The 20,783-nt window shown below is 39.8% G+C and overlaps 1 protein-coding gene across 3 annotated transcripts; it reads left to right on the plus strand.

Annotated features, from left to right (window-relative positions):
* The first annotated feature begins 1,289 nt into the window (after nucleotides 1–1,289).
* On the plus strand, nucleotides 1,290–20,379 carry kdr (kinase insert domain receptor (a type III receptor tyrosine kinase)). 3 transcript variants are annotated; one of them, XM_082524202.1, is made up of 30 exons: nucleotides 1,290–1,621; nucleotides 2,496–2,589; nucleotides 5,717–5,919; nucleotides 6,071–6,192; nucleotides 6,378–6,546; nucleotides 6,792–6,931; nucleotides 7,790–7,973; nucleotides 9,317–9,434; nucleotides 9,543–9,706; nucleotides 9,790–9,964; nucleotides 10,984–11,104; nucleotides 11,232–11,343; nucleotides 11,501–11,845; nucleotides 11,950–12,096; nucleotides 12,183–12,314; nucleotides 13,886–13,992; nucleotides 14,381–14,516; nucleotides 15,600–15,704; nucleotides 15,796–15,909; nucleotides 16,101–16,189; nucleotides 16,423–16,585; nucleotides 16,667–16,758; nucleotides 16,868–16,990; nucleotides 17,539–17,650; nucleotides 17,738–17,837; nucleotides 17,926–18,031; nucleotides 18,403–18,545; nucleotides 18,647–18,731; nucleotides 19,402–19,487; nucleotides 19,595–20,379. In XM_082524202.1, exons 1-30 carry the CDS (start codon nucleotides 1,555–1,557, stop codon nucleotides 19,809–19,811), a joined length of 4,071 nt encoding a protein of 1,356 aa, XP_082380328.1. In that variant the 5' UTR covers nucleotides 1,290–1,554; the 3' UTR covers nucleotides 19,812–20,379. The 3 variants fall into 3 exon arrangements, with proteins under 3 accessions (XP_082380328.1, XP_082380330.1, XP_082380329.1); XM_082524204.1 differs by having other exon boundaries at nucleotides 6,381–6,546; XM_082524203.1 differs by having other exon boundaries at nucleotides 2,499–2,589.
* Nucleotides 20,380–20,783: the final 404 nt, after the last annotated feature.

The raw sequence follows: 20,783 nt of genomic DNA on the forward strand, positions 1-20,783 counted from the left end.
ATGTTTAAGTGTTAACTGAAAGAAATTTTGCCCTCTGAGGGCATCTACACAATTACATTAAAATCATATTTAACCAACATCCTTGATATCCATTGTCTTTGTTTTAAGTTCACAAGCTGCAGCACACACAAACAACATGTTTAAATATGTTTTTACTCGTCGAAGAATACATTTTTAACTGCGTCTGTAATATAGCGATTTCAGCGCATTTATTAATTAAACGTATTGTGCTTTCCACTATTTCTTGTATTTACAATCCTCCCACTGAAAACGCTGCACCCAGATGAAAAGAATCAACTTTCCGGTTATGCACCAAAACTACATGCAGTAAGTTTCTGTCACGTGTTTGGCTGATTGAAGATTTACGTTAAGGAACAATTTAAAAGTTTTCCTTAACAAAGTGGCTGTTAAGCATAAGTAGCCGGTTTGTTTTGTTGATTGAGAATCACGCAAAGCAACTCCAGCAGGATACATGTGAGGAGCACTGTGATTGTATGGAAGTGCGTAGGGTCTGTTCGCTGGGAGATGTACGCCTCTTTACGGTGCTGGAATAAAGTATGATCAACATGAACTTTCATGTGGCGTTGTAACTGTGTGTTCTAGAAGAAGCGTAAAAAAATAAAGTTATTCTCATTCAACCATAGTAACCTGCTTTTTAAAAGTTGGTTGTAGCAATAGTGAATCTACAAGGAAACAAGGATTTAGTTATTATTAGGCCTCATGACTCTGGTTCTGTGACCTACGGCCTACTGTTTTTTTCGTTCTCATCGGTTTCTATTTTGACAGCACTTGGCATTTATTTAAAACTCTTGCGAAAAGGATCCGAAAGCACATTTCCTTCAGCAGATGGCAATCAAGGCAAAAATGGATCTTGGTGTTGGTTTCATATTGGTGAGACCTGAATGCTAATGTTGCTTTAGGTCACATGGAGGAGAGAATAAGCAACTCTTGGGCTTCTTTCTACTTTTATGCAGGAGGGAAAACAGGTCCTTAACCCTAACTTATAAACACACGTTTTCTTAATGCTTTTGGTAATGGGATTTTCCTTTTAATAAATGTATAATTTTTATGATTATCACTCTAGGAGTCAAAGTTATGGTGTAAACAGTTTTACGACTCCTCAGTAGGGGGTTATGCATCCTGGCTGTCACTAGTTCTTAAGTCTCCCAAGTTTCTCTCAAAGTTCAGTAAGTCCTCCCATCAACTGGGCAATAAGCCCAGAAGTTTATTGCAGGCTGCATTCGCCTTGGTAATTTTACAGAGAGTCAGAGAGAGAGACTCCTCCCCTGCAGGCACACTGCTCAGCCGAGGCGCGTCTCTCCATCCTCAACCGCAAAAGCTCCATGGGGACACGCACAGTCACACTTTAGCAACTGCTGATCACCATCCACTGCAGGCTGTTTTTATGACTTTCAAACTTTCTCTGGGGTGGAATATGAAACAGCTTTTTTTTTTTTTTAATGGATTGGTAATGAGGCAGTAGGATTATCATTATTTCTACGGTAACGTTATTAATTGGACTTTGATGAGGACTTTGTCCTTGTCTTTTGTCGGATGATGGCACAGACACTGTCCGTCATTCCACTACTGGGCATTATTCTGGAAATCACTTGTTTTGCTGGTAAGATAATAATATTATCCCCATTTAATCGTCTATCTTAATAACGGATTAAGCTGAGAAACATGAAATATATTAGATTATGATCTCTGTCTGATCTTTTCTTTTTAAAAAAAAAATCTGTCAACTCAAAGTCACCCTCCAGCTCTATAAAAGCTTTTGCCGCTTTTCTAAGACATTTCAAACACTTTGTCCTCAGTTGTTCTATAGTTTTTGTCTTTGCTGATATCACTTTAGAACTGCAGTCCAGTTTGAGGAAACATTTAAGGAAAAGCGTTTGAACTGTGGCCTGATTACTTGTTCTTATGTTGTAAAATGTAAATGACAAAAGTACCCAGTTTCTGCTAATGTGCTACGTTGTTCAACAGTTTAAACTTTTTTTTTCTTCTGAGATCATTAAGGTCCACTTCATCAGCTCAGCTCAACACTTAGTTTTTTTTTTTTTCCATACAATGTATTATGTCCTTTAGGGCCTCACAGGGAGGTGGTGGGCAGGCTGTATCCTCAGAAACAGGAACCCCACCTAAGGCACACTGTGCTAGACTATTGAGCCTGACCCGGCCCATCTTCTCCTGCTTCCTGTTTTCACACAGCTCCGCCATTTGCTGCAGCAATGGAAAAAGGGCCCTATGTAGCCAGAGACTCAGATACAAAGCACATCTTATAATGGAGACTGTTTTTTTCCTGTGCTCTACTTTCAGTTTTTACCTTGTGCCGTTTGATTTAATCTTAATCTTATGTGCATTTATTTAAAACAGCAGGGCCATGATCTCTGAAACCTTCATTTAATCATTGTTTGTAGAGACTTATGTCATCACCCTGATTGTGTTAAAAGTAAGTCATTGCTGTGACCGATTTGTACTGTTAATCTCTCCAGCAGCGGAACTGCGGTTTATATCTGATCCACCGACACTAAATATCTATGGCATCCATAGGATGAACAAATCTGACAACCTTGAACTAACATGCAGGTATGTAAGGCTATGCATACACCTTACAGACGCTAGTGTTGGGGAAACTGGTTTTACAAACTTTTTACTTCACACCAAAAGATTTGCCAAACAGCAAAACTACCCTAGAACTTATTCATGCCCCCATCACATGCAACAAACGTGTGCGTGTCATTGTCTCTGTTCAAAAGGTGCCTGCACAGTATGTGTTCTCAAGAACTCCTTATATAAACAACATGAACATCTGACTGGCGTAATTGTTTTTTACAGGAAGACCAAGTCAATAAATGAATAACATTTAAGTAAAAACATGGCCATTTGATAACATTTTGTAAAAGTTAGATGTTTTTGGTGTTGGTAGTTTTTGGCAGCTGTTCACTGGCAGGCTTGAAAACGAAGACCTGGTTTTAGGCTTATTATTACAATTAAGGTAAAGTAAGGATTAGACATATACAGATGTGTCCAGGAGTTTACATTCATCCTGGAGATGAAGGTCATGCTACATTTTGGCTATTAATGATTACACAGCATTCGTTTTTAATGATTAAAACAAAACAAGGATAAGGTGCACAATTTTTCCACTTTATTTAGTCTGTTCTTTAATCCACAGTCAAAAGTAAGAACATGGATGCTAAAATATATACATTGAGTTAAATCCTTTAATAAGAGGTGCTGAAGGTTCTACAATGTCTTTTAACTTTACATGTCCAAGGCCTATTAACTTGTAATCATGATTGACTACAACTGGTAGTTTCGCTAGGCTCGCATAAAAGAGATTTATTTGACAACACTCATTGGACTGACCAATACTCAGACCAGTGGGAAAGCCCAACTTGTGTAGATTTACACAAGTTTGGAAGGTATCTTGGAGTCATTTTTAAAAATCTGCAGTTTCCAAGATCATCAGTTCCTACAACTGTACATAAACACAAGTTATTAGGATGTGTCACCACTTTGAGAGGAAATTGGTTAGGATTTTCAAGAACAACCCAGGGAAACCACTAAGGCTCAAACCTGCCATAAAATGGGAACTGCTGGAACAACAGTGTCATTGTCTCCAATGAAGTGAGCTGTACATCAGCCTGGTGGTCGGGTGCTGATCAAGAAAGAAGCCCCTGCTCTTAAATCAATACCTTCAAGCTTGACTGAAATTTGCAGCTGCCCACATGAACAAGCAAGAAGCCTTTTGGAGAAAACTTTTATGGTCAGACAAGAGAAAGATTGAGTAATTTGGCCACAATGACAAGAAGTATTGTTGGAACAGTAAATATGAGCCTTTCAAATCTAAGGGCGCTGTACCATCTGTCAAGCAAGTTGGTGGTAGCATCATGCTCTGAGGGTGTTTTGCTGCCTGTGGTACTCTTACATTGTACAAAGTGGATGGAATATTGATGAAACACTATCTCTAAATTGTTCAGCATCACTAATAGTGGACAATGATTCTTGGAACGGGTAAAGTAGGCTAACATTAATCTTCTAGAATGGCCCTCCCAAAGCCCCGACCTCAGCCCTATTAAAGATTTATGAACTATTCTTAAAAGCCAGATCTGTGCAAGGAAACCAACCAGGTTAAATAAAATTTACCAATTCTGCCAGGAAGAGTGGTCAAATATTAACCCAGAATTATGCCAGAAGCTTGTTGATGGATACCAAAAACATTTGGTCCAGGTGCAACTTGCTAAGGGACATTTCCCCAAATATTAGTGGAAATGTATGAATATATATGAGCCTCTATGTATAACTTAGACCCTGTGTGGATTATAAAAATCCCAAGTAAATTCAAACTTTTGTACCCAATCTTGTTTTTAAAGTCATTAAAGGTATACAGTTTCAAGAGTTCATTAAAACCCCCCAAATACCATGGCATTCTTGCCTATTTTGAGTGTATATAAACCTTTGACCATAGCCTATGCTATATAGTGTGATCTTCCCAGAACTATAACTACACTTTTCGCCAATAGAAACCTCAGCAACTGTCTATATATAGGAAAATGTGGACTAAACACAGTATTGATCGCACAAGGACAGTACCGTCACTAAACAAAGTGTAATAGGTTATTACCGTATAGTTGACTAATTTTGCTAATGCAGTAACTAGCGTTCTTCCAGTGTAAACATTCAGCTTTTTCTATTGTCATAGCTCTGAAAGTAAGTGTATAGTTTCAGAGTTGTTTATGACATCATCTCTCCTTCCTGTGTTTCAGTAAAAGTAAGTATGACTCAAAGTTTATTAGCTTCATGCCTATATGAACAGCTCCGTTTCACTCTTAATTGTAGAGCAAACTTTCTCCGCAATCCTCAATATAGCCCTTTAAGTTCCACTTTACTTTTAATCATAGACTGTGGATATAAAACGGACGCAGTTGTAGATTCTCAAAAATGAACGTAATGTGAATGCGCCTTAAACTTGCATTCTCTCTGATGGTCAGCAGGGGGCAGCTACATTAGTTGCAAAAACAACCATGCAACTATATTTAGGAAAATTACAGTCTGCTCACTTGATCTCTCCCCTTAGTAAAAAATCATGAAGAAAATAAAATGGAACTTTTTATAGGCAGATATTACAACACTGGAACAATAATAGTAATTAGTAAATACTATAATTTAATATACTGTACTTTCTTTTGCTTAAAATTTAATGTAGTAATAATAATGGATTGGATTTATATAGCGCTTTTCAAGGGACCCAAAGCGCTTTACAATACCACTATTCATTCACTGGTGGAGGCAAGCTACAGCTGTAGCCACAGCTGCCCTGGGGCAGACTGACAGAAGCAAGGCTGCCATATCGGCCATCGGCCCCTCTGGCCAACACCAGTAGGCAAGTAGGGTAAAGTGTCTTGCCCAGGGACACAACGACCAGGACAGAGAGGCCGGGGATCGAACCGGCGACCTTCTGGTTACAGATGCGATTCCCAATCCCCTGAACCACGGTTGCCCACAAGAGTTATACCTACCTAGTAGTGTTAGTAGTTGACTACTTGAGTCAAAATGTAAATAAAAAATTTGCTAAATGGCAAACTACCTCAAAATGCAGATAAACTACTAGATTAGAGAAATGTTGTTTACTGCTCCCCATCACTGGCTAAATTCACCGACTCGGTCATGTAGCATGTGCAGTATAATTCTCTTGTTTCTTCTCCTGCAGAGGTCGGCAGAATTTGAGGTGGACCACACCTGCTATAAGCACTCGTTACTCTATCAGTGACTGCAGCGGATCAGGACTGTTCTGCAAAAGGCTCACAATCATCAATTCAACTGTCAATGAAACTGGACAGTATCAGTGTTTCTACATAGGCCTGAAAGCTGAAGATGGTAAAACCTCAGCAGCAGTTTATGTGTTTGTTCAAGGTATAACTCTTTTTAAGTTTATTCTTGTTTTTTTGTTCTTGTTGTTGTATTTTTTTTTTCAAGCATCCATTTATATGAAGGAAAATATGGGATTTATCAACTTCACACACTGAAATACATCTACTATTGTGATTTGTTTGTTAATTTTTAGATTATAAGGTGCCATTTGTGCCATCTGAAAAGGAATATGAGGTGGTGTTTATCCGTGAAGGGGAGCGAGTGGTAATACCATGCCGGGGCTCGGTGGAGAATCTCAATGTCACACTAAACATCGTAAGAAGCTGTTTCTGGTCTTTGCTTCTTGTCAGTAAAGCAGTTTTATGAAGATGTAGGTTGGTAAACAGTTGTGTTTACCAGATGTGGTGTTTTATTTACACGCTGTGCTCATGTGTAAAGCAATTGGTGTGAAATTCTTTAAACATTTCTGTTTGGAATCATGAAATTTGTGTGTTTGTCAGAAGTATCCAGTAAAGGAGTTTCATCCGGATGGGAAGGATTCTGTGTGGGATGCCAGGACGGGCTTCACTGTTCCCACTCATCTGATCAGCTACGCTGGTGTTGTGTCCTGCCAAACTCATATTGGAAACGAGACATTTAAGTCCCCGCTCTACATTGTGGCTGTTGTTGGTAAGATGGAAAAAGATACAAAGAGAAGTTATCAGTTGTCAATGCTATGGCTGTAAACACACCTATATGTGACTTTTTCGAGCTGAATAACACCGAAACTTACCAGGAATTCTAATTTTGACTTTGTAAGGTGAAAGACTCTCTGCACTAACACTCTGTTGCTCAGAGTGTTGGTGCAGAGAGAGTCTGTAGTCTCAGGAGAACAATAGTGTGTCGATTTACTATCTTCCCTCCTTTTTCCGCAGGATACAAGATTTATGACCTCACCCTGACCCCCAACAATGTAAGGCTGTCTGTGGGGGAGCAGCTCATACTGAGATGCACTGCATTCACAGAGCTGAACGTGGGCATCGAATTCAACTGGACGCACTCTGGTGGGGCTCTGGTCAGTACCCCACACTCTTCTGTTCTCATTATCGTTGTAAACCTGTAATGAACTTATGTAACAGTCTTAAAGAAAAGTTATATTGCTCATGTCAAGAAAGTACTAGCTGTGGATTATTTACAAATACAAACTACAGAAAAATAATTATGAGCACCGGTGAAGCTCCTCAGTTTATCCATTGTCTGAAAAAAGAGACACGTCAGACAACTTTCATAGTTTTGGATCCCCCTGAGAAACAAAAAACTTGAACTTATTTTGGGCCTAAGATGCAAGTATCAAAATTATTAGAGGATATCTGCTCTCAGAGGCATCGTAAAGATCTAAAGAGTACAAAAATGGTCTGAAATTGATTATTTATAGCAGTCTTAAGCCTGAACTTTTGTCTCACAAGAATTGTTTTTGTATATACACTGATCTCATTATTTGGAGCTTATTTGGAACATAAAATTTGAGCATTCTCCATTGTAACAGTATAAACATGACAGAAAATAAGGAAAAGCGTAACAGTCCACCTTTAGGTTGGCCTCTTTGACTTACTGATGAGAAGAGACTGAGATACCAGAAGTGCTGTATCTCTCTTCCTGCTGTCTTTGCACAAATTCATTACTTCCTGCTTTCAGGAATCCATCAGCCTTCATCTTGTACCACCAAAGTGCAAAGGTGACCAGATGTGTTTTTGATGTTCTGACTGCTTACATTACTGGGAACAATAAGCTGTCTGGACTGAGGCAACACTTGATCTTTAATTTCTGTAAAACTAGAAAAAAAAACCCTCCCACATTCTGTTATCACAGCCATTATGAGTGTCACGTGAGTTTAAAAACTGTGTGTTTATACATTATGTCTTCCCTCTGTCAGACTTCGGTCAATGGTTCAAGGCCGCCCCACACAATTCCCCACAAGAAGAAGCTGTGGAACTCTCTGGAGCTGTCAAACACGCTGATCGTGGAGAATGTGACGGTAGCTCACGGAGGAGAATTCATCTGCTCTGCTTCGAGTGGGCAGATGGAGAAAAGCGCTTCAGCATTTCTTACAGTTTATGGTGGGTGCTCTGAAAACAAAACACCTGTTATGTTGGCTGAAAACTTTCAAAAAGTTCCAAGTCAAGCAATAATTCAGCATTCACAAAAAATATGTATGTAGTTGTTAAGCTCGAAGACAGCTGAAGATTGTACTGTGTTAAATATTCAGAGTAGGTTTTAACTGAAACAAATTATTTAGTTTATGTTATTTGATTACTGGCGTTTTATGCATTAGAAAAAAATATCCTACAGTATGCTGTATGCTGACATAACACTTAAGCAATATCAAAGATGCTTCTATATTGTTGCTGCAGAGCCTTCTGGTTGAGCCAAGTTCAGCCTTTACTAGTTTGTGATGTTTCCAGTTAGGATGCTTTCTGTTCCTACTTGGTAAAACTTAACATTAAGTTATTCATGGGAATTTAACATCATTGGTTTCCTGAGGAACTACAGATGTTACTGAGATGGTGTTGACTGTAGTACTTTGGATTGGGAACCTAAATTGTTAGCTAAGGCAGATGCCACATCTTTAATCTTTGTCTCTGTTAGAGTGGCTTTGCCTGATTTACAGTTCAAAGTATTCCTTATAGACAAGTTGTTTTAGCTCCTCCATCTTTTGACTGCCCTTTGCAAACACAATGTTTGAGCAGCAGGTGGGTTGGGCTTTGTGCTTGGAGAGATGTGTCTGAGATGTCTCTCCTCACTGACATCAAACAGATCCTAATAATTAAAACCCTAATTCAGCCCTCTTTGAAACCCCAGAATTTCTGCTAATATTTTTTTTAACATTAATAATATTTTTCATCTTTATAAACTTGTTTGTGTTATTTTCTCAGATTTTTAAAAAAATACTTTTCCTTTCATTTTCTCATCTTTTTTGCACAAATTTAATCTCTCACAACATGCTGTTTATTATTTGTGCATTTATCTTGATGACAGTGATACAGGACAATTAATTTTAAGTATCACACCGATGCAGTTGAATTGTAATATTATTATTAGTAATAATAATACTTGTTCTTGTTCTTATTCCTATTATTGCAATCAGTTATGCTTTTAAGCCATCTAATAAATTTTAATACCACTTTCAAGGATTTGGAAATTGTCTAAATTGAAAATCTCTAACTTCCCTTTCCTAAAATTACATTTGTTCAGCATCAGGAGAAAATTACACGTGAAGTTTGAGATAGATTTTCCTAGAAACAATTGCAAAATCATAGAATCAAATGAATCATTTTGTATGGTTTTGTATGGTCTCAGATAGTTTTGGGGTTTTTGCTTCATTTGAAGCCAAAATAATAATTGTAAGAAAGTCATTAAAAAATTGATCTTTTCTCTGTTTTTGTGATTTTTGTATTTCCAGAAAAACCTTTTATTGATATGGAAGAGCCCTGGACAAAGGTGTGGGAGGTAAATGTGGGAGAACCATCTACATACATCCCCGTGAAGTACTCAGCTTACCCTGAACCCATCATTAAATGGTGTGTTCACAGCAATATTTGCTTTATGCATAGCAGTTTCCATGCATTAAAGCTACAGTTTCAGAACTGGATGGATTTTGTAACTTTACTCTTACTTTGTGTTCCCAGGTTTAAAAATGACCTCCCATTGAATGACTACCGAATAAAACAGAAGAGTGATGCCCTCGTCATACGTGAAGTTAAAGAAACAGACGCTGGCATTTACACAGTTATCCTGACCAATAAAATTACAAAAGAGGAACAGAGGCGCTCTTTCCAGCTGCTGGTCAATGGTGTGTTTTTTTTCCTCTTCTTTTCCTTTTACATTCATTTTCGGCTGCCTGTTGTGGATATGACTCTACTTCTTCCTTTGCAGTTCCTCCTTGTATCATAGAGAAGGAGATGGCAGTGGACATTGATGTGTACCTGTACGGCAGCAGCACGACTCTGAGCTGCACCGCTCGTGGATTTCCCATACCTACACACATCCAGTGGGAGTGGATGTCCAAAGAGGACTGCCCAGAGGCTTTCATGCAAGTCAACTCTTCAGTGTGAGTGTAAAAGAGAAACAAAGAGGCTATTTTCACACATAAATGTTAAAGTTGGGACTTTTTCACATGTGGCACAGTTAGACAGGTTCAGGGCAGAAAGATACATTCGGTTCGGGACTTTTTTTTGTGTATGCATGGAGTAGTCACATGACTTTGAGTCACTCATTGTCAACAGGTTGTTGATATAGAAGAGGAATAGCTGCTTTCGTGATGTTGACCAAAACAAGAGGGGAGACAATGAGAGCACACTGTGACCTGATGCAAATCAGCGGATGTGATTCATTCTCTTCACAATGTCCATTTTTAGAACCATGTCAGTTATTCAGACTTAGAATGTGCTCACTAATTTTGGACGACTTGTACTGACCTAGTGTTTGTGCTCACTCGATCAGCTGTTTAAGATAACAGCCCTGCCGATGCAATATTCAGCCGGTTACACAACAACCTCACGAAAGACTCCTGTTGTGATTTCACAGTGTTGATAGAAAGGAGGATGGTGTGTGTGTGTGTGTGTGTGTGTGTGAGGGACCAGACAACACCAGCAGCAGATTCCTTATCATCTTTCTACACATCTGAGCACTTCCTCTGTCCTGCACTACGTTTCCTGTTGTTCCTGTCATGTTCTTTTTCAAAAAAGAGGTTCTTCCTGCTAAAGCTAAACCTCTTCTTATTACTTACTTACTTTCTTTCCCTGTTTACTAAATTTTATGGTGTTTCTCGCTGTATTTGGGTGTATTAGCAGTTAAAAATGAGAATAACAATTAAACTAGTAGGATTGGTAAATAGAAAAAAAGTGGAAAAACAAGTACTTAGCCGTCATTCTGAAAGACCTGCCAGCTTCTTTTCATCTTCTTTTTGTGTACCATTTGTCAGTGCTAATTCGGTGTATCAGAGTGAAAGAGGAAACTGCTGTGCAGCTATTTACACAGCTGGTGTTTTTGCATTTAATAAAAATTTAAAAAAAGATCAGAGCTGGATATTTGTGTTTTATGATTCTTCTGTTCACTTTTGTCCATCAGGTCAAGACTTGTTAGGTCTGAATCACAGCTGAAGGAGTGCACAAATTGGAGAGATGTCAGCAACAGAACTGGTCACAACCACGTACAACCAATTAGAACTGACACTGATCAAGCTCAAAAGGTAACAAAAAGTCTGTGATTACACCATATTTTCCCTTTTGCTCCAAGAATTTTACGATATCTGAACGATACGGTATTTGGAGTTTAGCTAAATAATAGTAACTAACAGATGAAATGTATTTCTCTAGAAAATCACGAGCTCTTTAAAGATTCAGAAAGCTGAGGCTCACGCCCTCTACAGATGCACGGCTGCGAACAAAGTAGGCAAGGATTCACGTGTCATCTTTTTCCATGTAACACGTAAGTTCCATCCTTTTTTTCTCCTCTTAAAAAGCATCTTGTTGTAATCGTTTTGTGTCTGATGGTGTGACTTCTGTCATCATATAAACAGCCTTTTCAGTATTCTTCTTTTTCTTATATCCTTACTCATTCTTTACCCATGTGTTTCCATCCCTAGGTGGCCTCGAGGTGACTATGTCTCCCTCTAACAGGCCTTTGGAGGAGGATCACGTCATTCTGCGGTGTAAGGCAGACTCGCTGATCTACGGCAACCTCACCTGGTTTCGTGTGACCAACGTTTCCAAGTCAGAGCAGGGAACATTGGCGCAGCCTTGTCGCTCACTGACTCTGCAGCCTACTCCACTGTCGCATGCTGTCCTGACCCCCCAGCCTGGCACCAATGTGACTCTGGAGCTGTCACTTCGCAATGCGTCCCATCAGGACGAGGGCCTGTACGCCTGTCAGGTGGTAAACATCATCACTGGGGAGAAAACCTGCCTGCTACACAGTGTTTCTCTCAGAGGTGAGATGTACTCACAGCATTTTCTTTTTGTAAGGAATAGGTCAGGGTTTGTTAAGTGAATCATACATTTGTTTCAAAATAATCTTTATAATTTTGATGTTTAGACCTCGAGGCTCCAAGGATCCTTAATAACTTCACTGACCAAAAGGTTAGAGTAAGTTCGACAGTCACTCTCCGCTGTATGGCTGCTGGGACGCCAAACCCGATTGTTGCCTGGACCAAAAACAACCACACTGTTGTGGAGAGCTCAGGTGAGACATTCGCAGCGTTTCACTGAAAACTGATTTACTTCATGAGTTACAAGAGCTGCAAAACAAAACATCTGGTTGCCTTTCAGGTGTTACTCTGAATCAGCAGAACCGTAGTCTGACAATTCAGCGTGTGACGAAGGAGGACAGTGGTCTGTACACCTGCACTGTATGTAACAGCCTTGGGTGTGACACAGCACAGGCCTCTTTGAGTACTGAAGGTCAGTCACTAAGTAAGATGATGCCTTTTATTGTAACTCATGTCTGCTTCTTGCAGATGCTTTTTAATGTGTTTTTTTTTTCTCTCATTGGGGTTGTGTTTTGTCTTGTTTTTTGTCCACCTGCAGATGTTTTTTTTAAAAATCTTTGTGGTTATTTCTTGCAGTTTCTCTGCATGTTGCATGTCATTGTCATTGACTCAGGGTCTCCCTGACCTTCTGGGCCCTTGGGCCTGTCCCGGGTGTCTTGTGTTGTTTGTAATACATTCTCAGCTTAAAATCAGGAATATCTTATTGTCTGTGTGAAAGGTTTTGGCCTAAACCCTTTGGCAATTCCACCAATACTAAAAAGACTGTATGGTTATATCTGGCTTCAAGGTTTCACAAATTCACATCGCACATAGTTTTACTTTTTATATGTCAAAGATCTAAATAAAAATAGCCTTGCTTCCTCATGACAGGAAGCTACCCCAGTTAACGCACATCCTCCTGGGAGTATCTAAATCTAAAACAATTAAGAGACGGCAGGACAAAGGGAAAGGCCAGCCCTGCCTGAGCTCCAGCCTCTGCTCTCTTGTCCACAGTCTTTTTGTACCAAACACAGGGACACAGCGAAAAACAAACAAATGAACTGACTAGACGCAGAGCCTACGTGACCGTCTCCCCGCCAGCAGAATGTGCACCCAGTTACAGTAGCTCACAATTCTGCTCAGGCGCCAGCTCTGTTAAAAGAGGGGGTAGAGGGACAGACCTTCTCACAACAAAAGCCCTGTGTATGAGGGTGGGGGGAGGCAAGCAATTGCACGTCACTTTAATAACATTTTTTGATTTTTACATATTACAAAAAAGTAATACTCACACATTTGACCAGCTTTTAACTAAAAAAAGGAATACCTAACCAGCTTCTATTACAAATATACCGTAGCGTAATGATGTAAATGGCCAACAAATAATATAGCCAGAGAGTAAGTGAAACTAGCACAGGTGTCTGTGGGGGTGTGCTGTTAACGAAAAATTTGTGATCAGAAATCTGACTGTCCATCATGTCTGTCATATTCACAAAGGGATGAGAAAGATCCCTGCAAACAACCCTTCAGTGTAACCTTCCCATTTTCTGACCCCATCTGCCCCCCAAATAATTCAAGCTCAATAGCAGTGGAACGAAAGGGCCCATTACAGCACGCAGCGACACACTACAATGGCTCTGATAGACCTTTTCCAAGTTGTCTTTGGCAGTAGTTATTCATTCTGACTCCTGACCATTTGTTATGACTAGATAAAATATCAGTTTGCTTACAGTCCAGATTCCAACAGTCTCCTTTCTCCAACCTAAACACAGACATACACATGTGAACAGGCCAAAAACAATGATAAACCTGTCTGAACTTTAGGAAATGCTGCCAAGGCACCTCACTGAAATTATAACCAACATTCCACTGCGACTGTTTTTTCCTCAAACACGGGCCTCAAATTTGTCATGCATGTAGTAAAATCTGTTCTGTGATACCATTACACATTTTATGTCATGTACCTTTAAATTCTTATTTTAAAAGTATTCTTTGTGTATATCTAAGGTGCAGAAGAGAAGACTAATGTGGAGCTGATTGTTCCTATTGGGTCAGTGGTCATCGCTATGTTTTTCTGGTTACTGATCGTCTTCGTCATCCGCGGGAGAAAGAGAGTAAGAACTTCCTCATCCTCTTTTTCCTGTACTTTTCCTTCCCCTTTCCCCTCCAGTTACGCACACGGATGATGTCCATTAAAAAAAATTACAAACACGGTAAAACTGACGAGTACAATGACATGCACTGTAAGGCATTTACGGCTGATTGGAAGTGACTGCTCTCTTTTGTATCCAGGAACAACAGGGAGTCTCTCTGCTCCCCTAAGTCACGTAGGCCCACCACACTGAGTAGGCCCCTTTTATTGAATGGCCACGGGAGTCACTGGCAAACTGTTGTACACTTTGATTGTGGTGAAAGGGAATAACTGAGAGAAATGGCAGCTCATTAATTTACATGTTACATCTCTGTTTGTCTTTAAAATTTGCCACTGCATCACTGTTTCAGCCAAATGGAGTGGATCTGAAGACCGGCTACCTCTCCATGATCCTTGACTCAGAGGATATGCCAATGGATGAGCAGTGTGAGAGGCTCACCTACGATGCTAGCAAATGGGAATTCCCCCGGGACAGGCTGAAACTTGGTGAGACATGATTATCATTCAAACAATCTTTGAGAAGACTTGTTAAAACAAACATCTGCGCTGCTACCAACCAGTGCCTACCTTATGAAAGAGTTTATAAAACATTACATGAAGTTACAGCCCACATTTGATTTAAACTTTCAGTGTTTTGATCACTGGCCAGCCAGAGGCAAAAATAGGCAATCATGAGATTCTAAATATTGTTTTTAAGCCCATAGACCAACAAGCCAGTCAATCAAGACTTGCACCATATACATCAAATACAACAGAAAGTTCAAGATCAGTGCTGTGATTTGAAACACTTGTTTTTGATGCTTCCTGTCACAATGGCTGATAAGATGCTTGAGATGGTCAAAGCAGACACTTTGACATCCCCCCCCCCCCCCACAAACAAACAAAAAACAAAACAAAACCTGATGAATGTTTTGTCTGCATCACATCTGAAGGTTCTGGTAGCCATCGTGTTAAGTTTGAAACGAGGAGCAGTCAATAGAGCTGCTGAGTGTAGGGCAGCACAGGGAAAGGGTATAAGGATGAAGGAGGTATGATAGATATGGGGTACCATGTAACTGAAAGCTTTAAAGTGAGAAGCAGAATCTTTATTGGATATGTTAGCAAATGGGGAGCTAATGAAGGTGTGATATTGTCAGTAGACTCTTGCTGTAGAATTCTGTATCATTTGGAGTATCTCAGAGACCTTTACACTTACCTACAAGTGTAGAAAGATCAGGGAACAGCTCAGCTAACATAAATGGCCCTATAGCATAGTGGGTTACACATTTGCCTAACATGTGAAAAGTCCCTTTAGTGTTTTGTCACGAAGGCCATCTGAGCTATCTGCTGTGGTGACCCTTTGTGAATAAGGGAGCAGCTGAAAGAGGCTTCTCCTTCATGTTCAGCATGCTAACAACCATCATACCTGCCAGAAGCTTTTTTTTACCACCTTAGTTTGGCATTTTAAAATTTCTAGCACTGTCCTCACTAGTTGCAATATTTCTATTAAAAACTAGTTGTTTTAAAATCATAAGTACTAAAAGTATTTTTTTTAGGGATTTTGGTCATGACAAACATTTTACTTTAAAGGTGACCCACTGGGACGAGGGGCATTTGGCCAGGTGGTAGAAGCAGCTGCATTCGGCATTGAGAAAGCGACCACATGCACCACAGTTGCAGTCAAGATGCTTAAGGGTTTGTATTTTGTCCTCCTTTTATTACACACAGCGAGCAAACACAATAAAAACCTTCAAACACGCAGAACTAATGTTATCTCTATGTGCAGAGGGAGCCACAGCAAGTGAGTACCGCGCCTTGATGTCAGAGCTGAAAATTCTCATCCACATTGGACATTATCTTAATGTGGTCAACCTGCTGGGAGCCTGCACGAAACCTGGGGGTCAGTCAAACCAAGTGCATTATTTACTTTAGCTGACTAAGCATGTCCTGTATATGCAACTTTTCTTCACATGAATTTGAATCTTATAATCTTTATAAATCAACATCAGTGTGCCATCTGTTGTCCTTTAATGTGTTAATGTTCATTCTTCCTCTGATAATTAAACTTCTTTCTCTTCCTTCTGCTTGCAGGACCGCTGATGGTTATTGTTGAATACTGTAAACATGGAAATCTATCCAGCTACCTTAAGAGCAAGCGCGGAGAGTACAGCCCCTACAAGGTAAATTATGTGTAACCCACATGCACCCAGTAAACCACAGTCAGTCCACTGATGTGGTTTACAATCCAGATGGTTGCACACAATCAAATAGACTGACCGATCATTAAGTAGTAGTGCAGTTCTGTACTGTCCACAGATTGTATCTAACATGAACCATATTGCAGGCAATACAAACAATTCCTGCATGAAATGTTGGGATTTTTTCATTAGTTTAACTGTTCTGTGGTGAACAGAGGAAGCGAGTAAATAGCCAGAGGTGGGTGTCTGCAGAGGAGGATGTGACTGAAGGGGATCTGGGTCTGGGGAAGATTGCCCAGCTGGACATCTGCACAGGAACAGCGGTCTGTTCTACCACTTCAGACAGGGCTTCAGGCAGCAACATGGACATTCAGAAAGGTTCTGAAGACAACTTAGAATAACATTACTGTGGTGCCACTCAGGCTTCGTATTTATTCCTGTGAAATCCCGTTATTACAGAGAGTTCAGATGATGACCATCTAACCATGGAAGACCTGATAAGCTACAGTTTCCAGGTGGCCAAAGGAATGGAGTTTCTGTCTTCTCGCAAGGTGAAATCACAAGTGTCTGAATTTTTTGGTGCACAAATCTGCATTGAAATTGGAGATATTACTTAATTCTTCCATGCTTTGAATATAAATGTCTCTGTTTGGTCGATAGTGCATTCACAGAGATCTGGCGGCCAGAAACATCCTTCTTTCAGAAAACAATGTGGTGAAGATTTGTGACTTTGGTCTCGCTAGAGATGTCTACAAAGACCCGGACTATGTCCGCAAAGGAGACGTGAGTCCTCTTAACCGATACTCCACCAGTGTGTCCCTTTATTAGAAGCACTAATCTAATAGCGCTTGGGCTGCCCTCATGCTGTAAATCAGTTCTGACCCATTGAAGCTGAGACTCAAGTTATCCTATCACACCATTCACCAACACATTACCTGAAGTTCATTTTAGTCAGTGTTAGTGCCAAATAGGATCCTGTCTTGCCTTCTTCAAAAAGTTCATCCTGTTGCTTTCTCCTCCCTAGTTAAATGATCCTTGTGCACCCAGGTGTTCATATGATTGAAAAGACAGTGAAAGTCACCAAAGCTATCTGCCATTCTTCCATAGTCAGCTTCTGATGCTCTTGTGCCCATTGTAGGTAGACCTGGGTCAGCATGGGCGTTCTGACCTGTCTGATATCTTTGTATCATGTTCACCTGCTATCCACTATATCCATGCACATTACCAGATACCACTGTATTAGGATAGTAAACGTTATTCACTTTATTACATACTCATTTACACAAATAAAGCATAAGAAGGAATAATTTGCTGTTTTATTGTTACCACAGGCACGTCTCCCTTTAAAGTGGATGGCTCCTGAGACCATATTTGACCGCGTATACACCACGCAAAGTGATGTTTGGTCCTTTGGCGTCCTTCTCTGGGAGATCTTTTCCTTGGGTAAGGGTTAAGTTTAGAAGTAATCACATAACACTGCTTAATGACCACTTTATATCTGCAATGAAACTTCTGTAATGTCTTCTTCAGGGGCTTCTCCTTATCCGGGTGTTTGCATTGATGAATCATTCTGCAGGAGGCTTAAGGAAGGTACCAGGATGAGACCACCCGAATATGCCACCACTGAGATGTAAGTAGACAGTGACGGTTGAACGATTTACAGAAATGTAACTTGAATCATTTGCTCTTATTGCGATCCTCATTGTCCATATTCTCAGATACCAGACCATGTTGGACTGCTGGCTGAATCGTCCCACAGACAGGCCAACATTTACCGAACTGGTTGAACACCTGGGAAACCTGCTACAGGCTAGTGCCCAGCAGGTCAGTTCAGGCCTAAACAAAAAGGCAGCAGTGTTCATAAGTAATAGGATATTTAAAATTCCTTTGTGCTTCAGCAACACTTAAATATTGTCAGCTACAAAGAAGCTTTCTTAGTTTCATCTCTTTCTCTGTGCTATTGTTACATCTGTGCAGCATACCCTGAATGCCTTTTATGGGAGCTTTGGCAAGTTTTTTAGGTGAAACAAAATCAAAAAGCAAATGACAGCAAATATGAAAATATCACATATATTTGAAATGGATTTATAATGTGGCTTATGTATTAGATTTTTAAAGGTTATATCTCTAATTGTTTATGTATAATTATTTAATTCAGTGTGTATTTGAGCCAGTAACGTACTCTGTATCTCCAGGATGGGAAGGACTATATACCTTTGACAGTAGGTGAAGCAGAAGAATGCCAAGCAGCCCCTGACCCCAGGAGACCATATAGCAGGCCTCAAAGTGGCGAAATTCTTGAAGCCCGGCTTAACTATGACAACCCATCATCCCTTGGGTCAGCGTCATGCTCTTACCTCCTTCTGTCCACTGCTTCTCTCATTTTGTTAATGCTAGAGCACTCAGTTGTGGTTTTATTGACACATCCTCTTTGTACAGGTTGTCCCAACAGAATGAGAGGTGCAGTCGTCCCCTCAGTGTGAAGACATTTGAAGATGTCCCTGTGGCGCACAGCAGTGTCATGGTTAGTGTAAAACTACACATTTAACAACCACCTCATTCATAAAACAAGAGCACAGTTAATCTACTTAGTACAAAAAGTCTTCAAAAAGTCTACAAAGAGCAATCAGCACCTTTAGAAGGAACAAGATTTTATGTGTCCTGAGTTGTAGCTCTCCTTTGAAATGTTGAATTGTTGAAACGCTCAGAAGCATTTCCAGTTTTACTGGACTTTACACTTTTGTGTTGTCTTGTGTTTAAAGGTTTTCTTAGAGTTTAGTTAAAACAACAGGATCACTGATATGGGAAATAAAGATTATTTGTTAGCCAGAGAGGACACTTAATGGATGTGACATTTTAGCAAAATCCCTGACTGACATTTTGGAGAATACAAGAATGCAAAAAATCTTTTGAACTAGGACAATAACTTTCAGACGAACAAAAAAAAAAAAAATCTAATTTGTATTAAGCAAAACTTTTTGTGCAATAGAGAAAAAAACCCTCAAATATCTATTAATGAATTTTCTTAATTGCTTAATATTTTTTTACAAATACAGCTAATTGATAATTAAATAATCATTCAATTCCCATTTCATAAAACAACAAAGTGGGCACTAACAAATGTGATTGAAAGTTAATACCTTCCCGCCATGCAGCAACCACTTAAGTTCATTTAAGTGCTGTCTTCTTGGCAGGAGGGTCACACAGACAGTGGCATGGACTTCTCACCAGAGGAGATGAAGGGTCTGAATCAACATCTACCAACCACACCCAACTTAAGGTGGGGACTAAGCCTTTGCATGCTTTCTTTGAGTGGTTTATTTCATATTGTTTTTTTACCCTGTGAATCTGTTTTAAATGTGTCCTCGTCTTGCTTTGACTCTTTAGCCAACTGTTGCGGTGCAAGAGTAAAGAGTCTCTGGGTTCGGAGTCATCCAATCAGACGAGTGGATATCAGTCAGGGTACCACTCTGACGACGCAGACACCCCAATATATGCCAACGAGGAAATCATCATGAAGCACAAAATGCTGAAGAAGCCTCCTCTTCCCAAGACGCCGGACAAATTCAACATGGAGATCCGCTACAGCACGCCACCAGTCTGACCCCATTTTTTCCCCGCAGTTGTTTCACTGTACAGTATTCATTTACTCTCTGCGGGTATTTCACACAAGGAACGATACAAGTAATAGAACTTCACGTGTTCACTGTGGAGCTGAGATATTTTCACAAGCAATAATGTAATTATTCAGCAGAGAAAAATGAAGGTTGTATGATAAGTTTGTAAGTGCAGCTCTCTTTGGACAGCCGGAGAAATGCTATCGTGTTTACTCAGCTAATAAAAAACCCCAAAATGTCTAAGGTGCCCAAATGTGAAGGAATGCCTACTTCCTGAGGCACAATCCACCCACTTCCTTTACTACAGGAAATGGCATCTGGAATTTTTAGATAATTGAACCAGCAAATATTTTCTTTCACTCTTTTATCCTTTTTTATTGGTGGCACATTGAATGGCTGATAAGGAGGCAGTTCTCTGATATCGATATTTTTAGAGTATTATTTGTACAGTTTCTTTATTCATATTACTTGCATTATTTTATTGAAAAAACATTAGTAAAATGGCATTAAATGTAAGTAGTTTCATAAAATAAAAATAATCATAGATGAAAGCTCTTCTCGTGTGTTGTTATTTGTTTCCTTTAAATCACTTATCACTTATTGTTCATCCCACTATGATAATTCGTGAGTGTGTTTGTCTGTTTCTTTGTGTCATACATGTCATTTCCTTTCTGCGTCAAAGCAAACAATGTTTTCCCAGCCTTGGTCATTTATTGTTCATGTGTGTGGGTGTGCTATCGGAACAATGCCCTTCTGCCTTGGTTATTTTCTTTGGTGTATTCAGGTCTCGGTGCCCATAATAACAACCAAGGTCACTGTGGCCACAAACACATTTAAAGTGCATATTATTAAAGCCGGTTTGCAGGCTAATGGCAACGGTTGTATTCCACACTTTACTCCGAATGTTATCATCTTCCTGGGTTGTTATATGTATTTTTAAATAGCTAATGTTTTTAAGC

This window comes from Aulonocara stuartgranti, assembly GCF_965226115.1.
Source record: "Aulonocara stuartgranti genome assembly, chromosome: 23".
Taxonomy (NCBI): Eukaryota; Metazoa; Chordata; class Actinopteri; order Cichliformes; family Cichlidae; genus Aulonocara; species Aulonocara stuartgranti.

Coding starts and splice junctions, on each gene's coding strand:
- kdr (XM_082524202.1), top strand. CDS start 1,555: ATGATGGCACAGACACTGTCCGTCATTCCACTACTGGGCATTATTCTG. Junction 7,974..9,316: donor AGCATTTCTTACAGTTTATG/GTGGGTGCTCTG, acceptor TTGTATTTCCAG/AAAAACCTTTTATTGATATG. Junction 17,838..17,925: donor GAATATGCCACCACTGAGAT/GTAAGTAGACAG, acceptor CCATATTCTCAG/ATACCAGACCATGTTGGACT.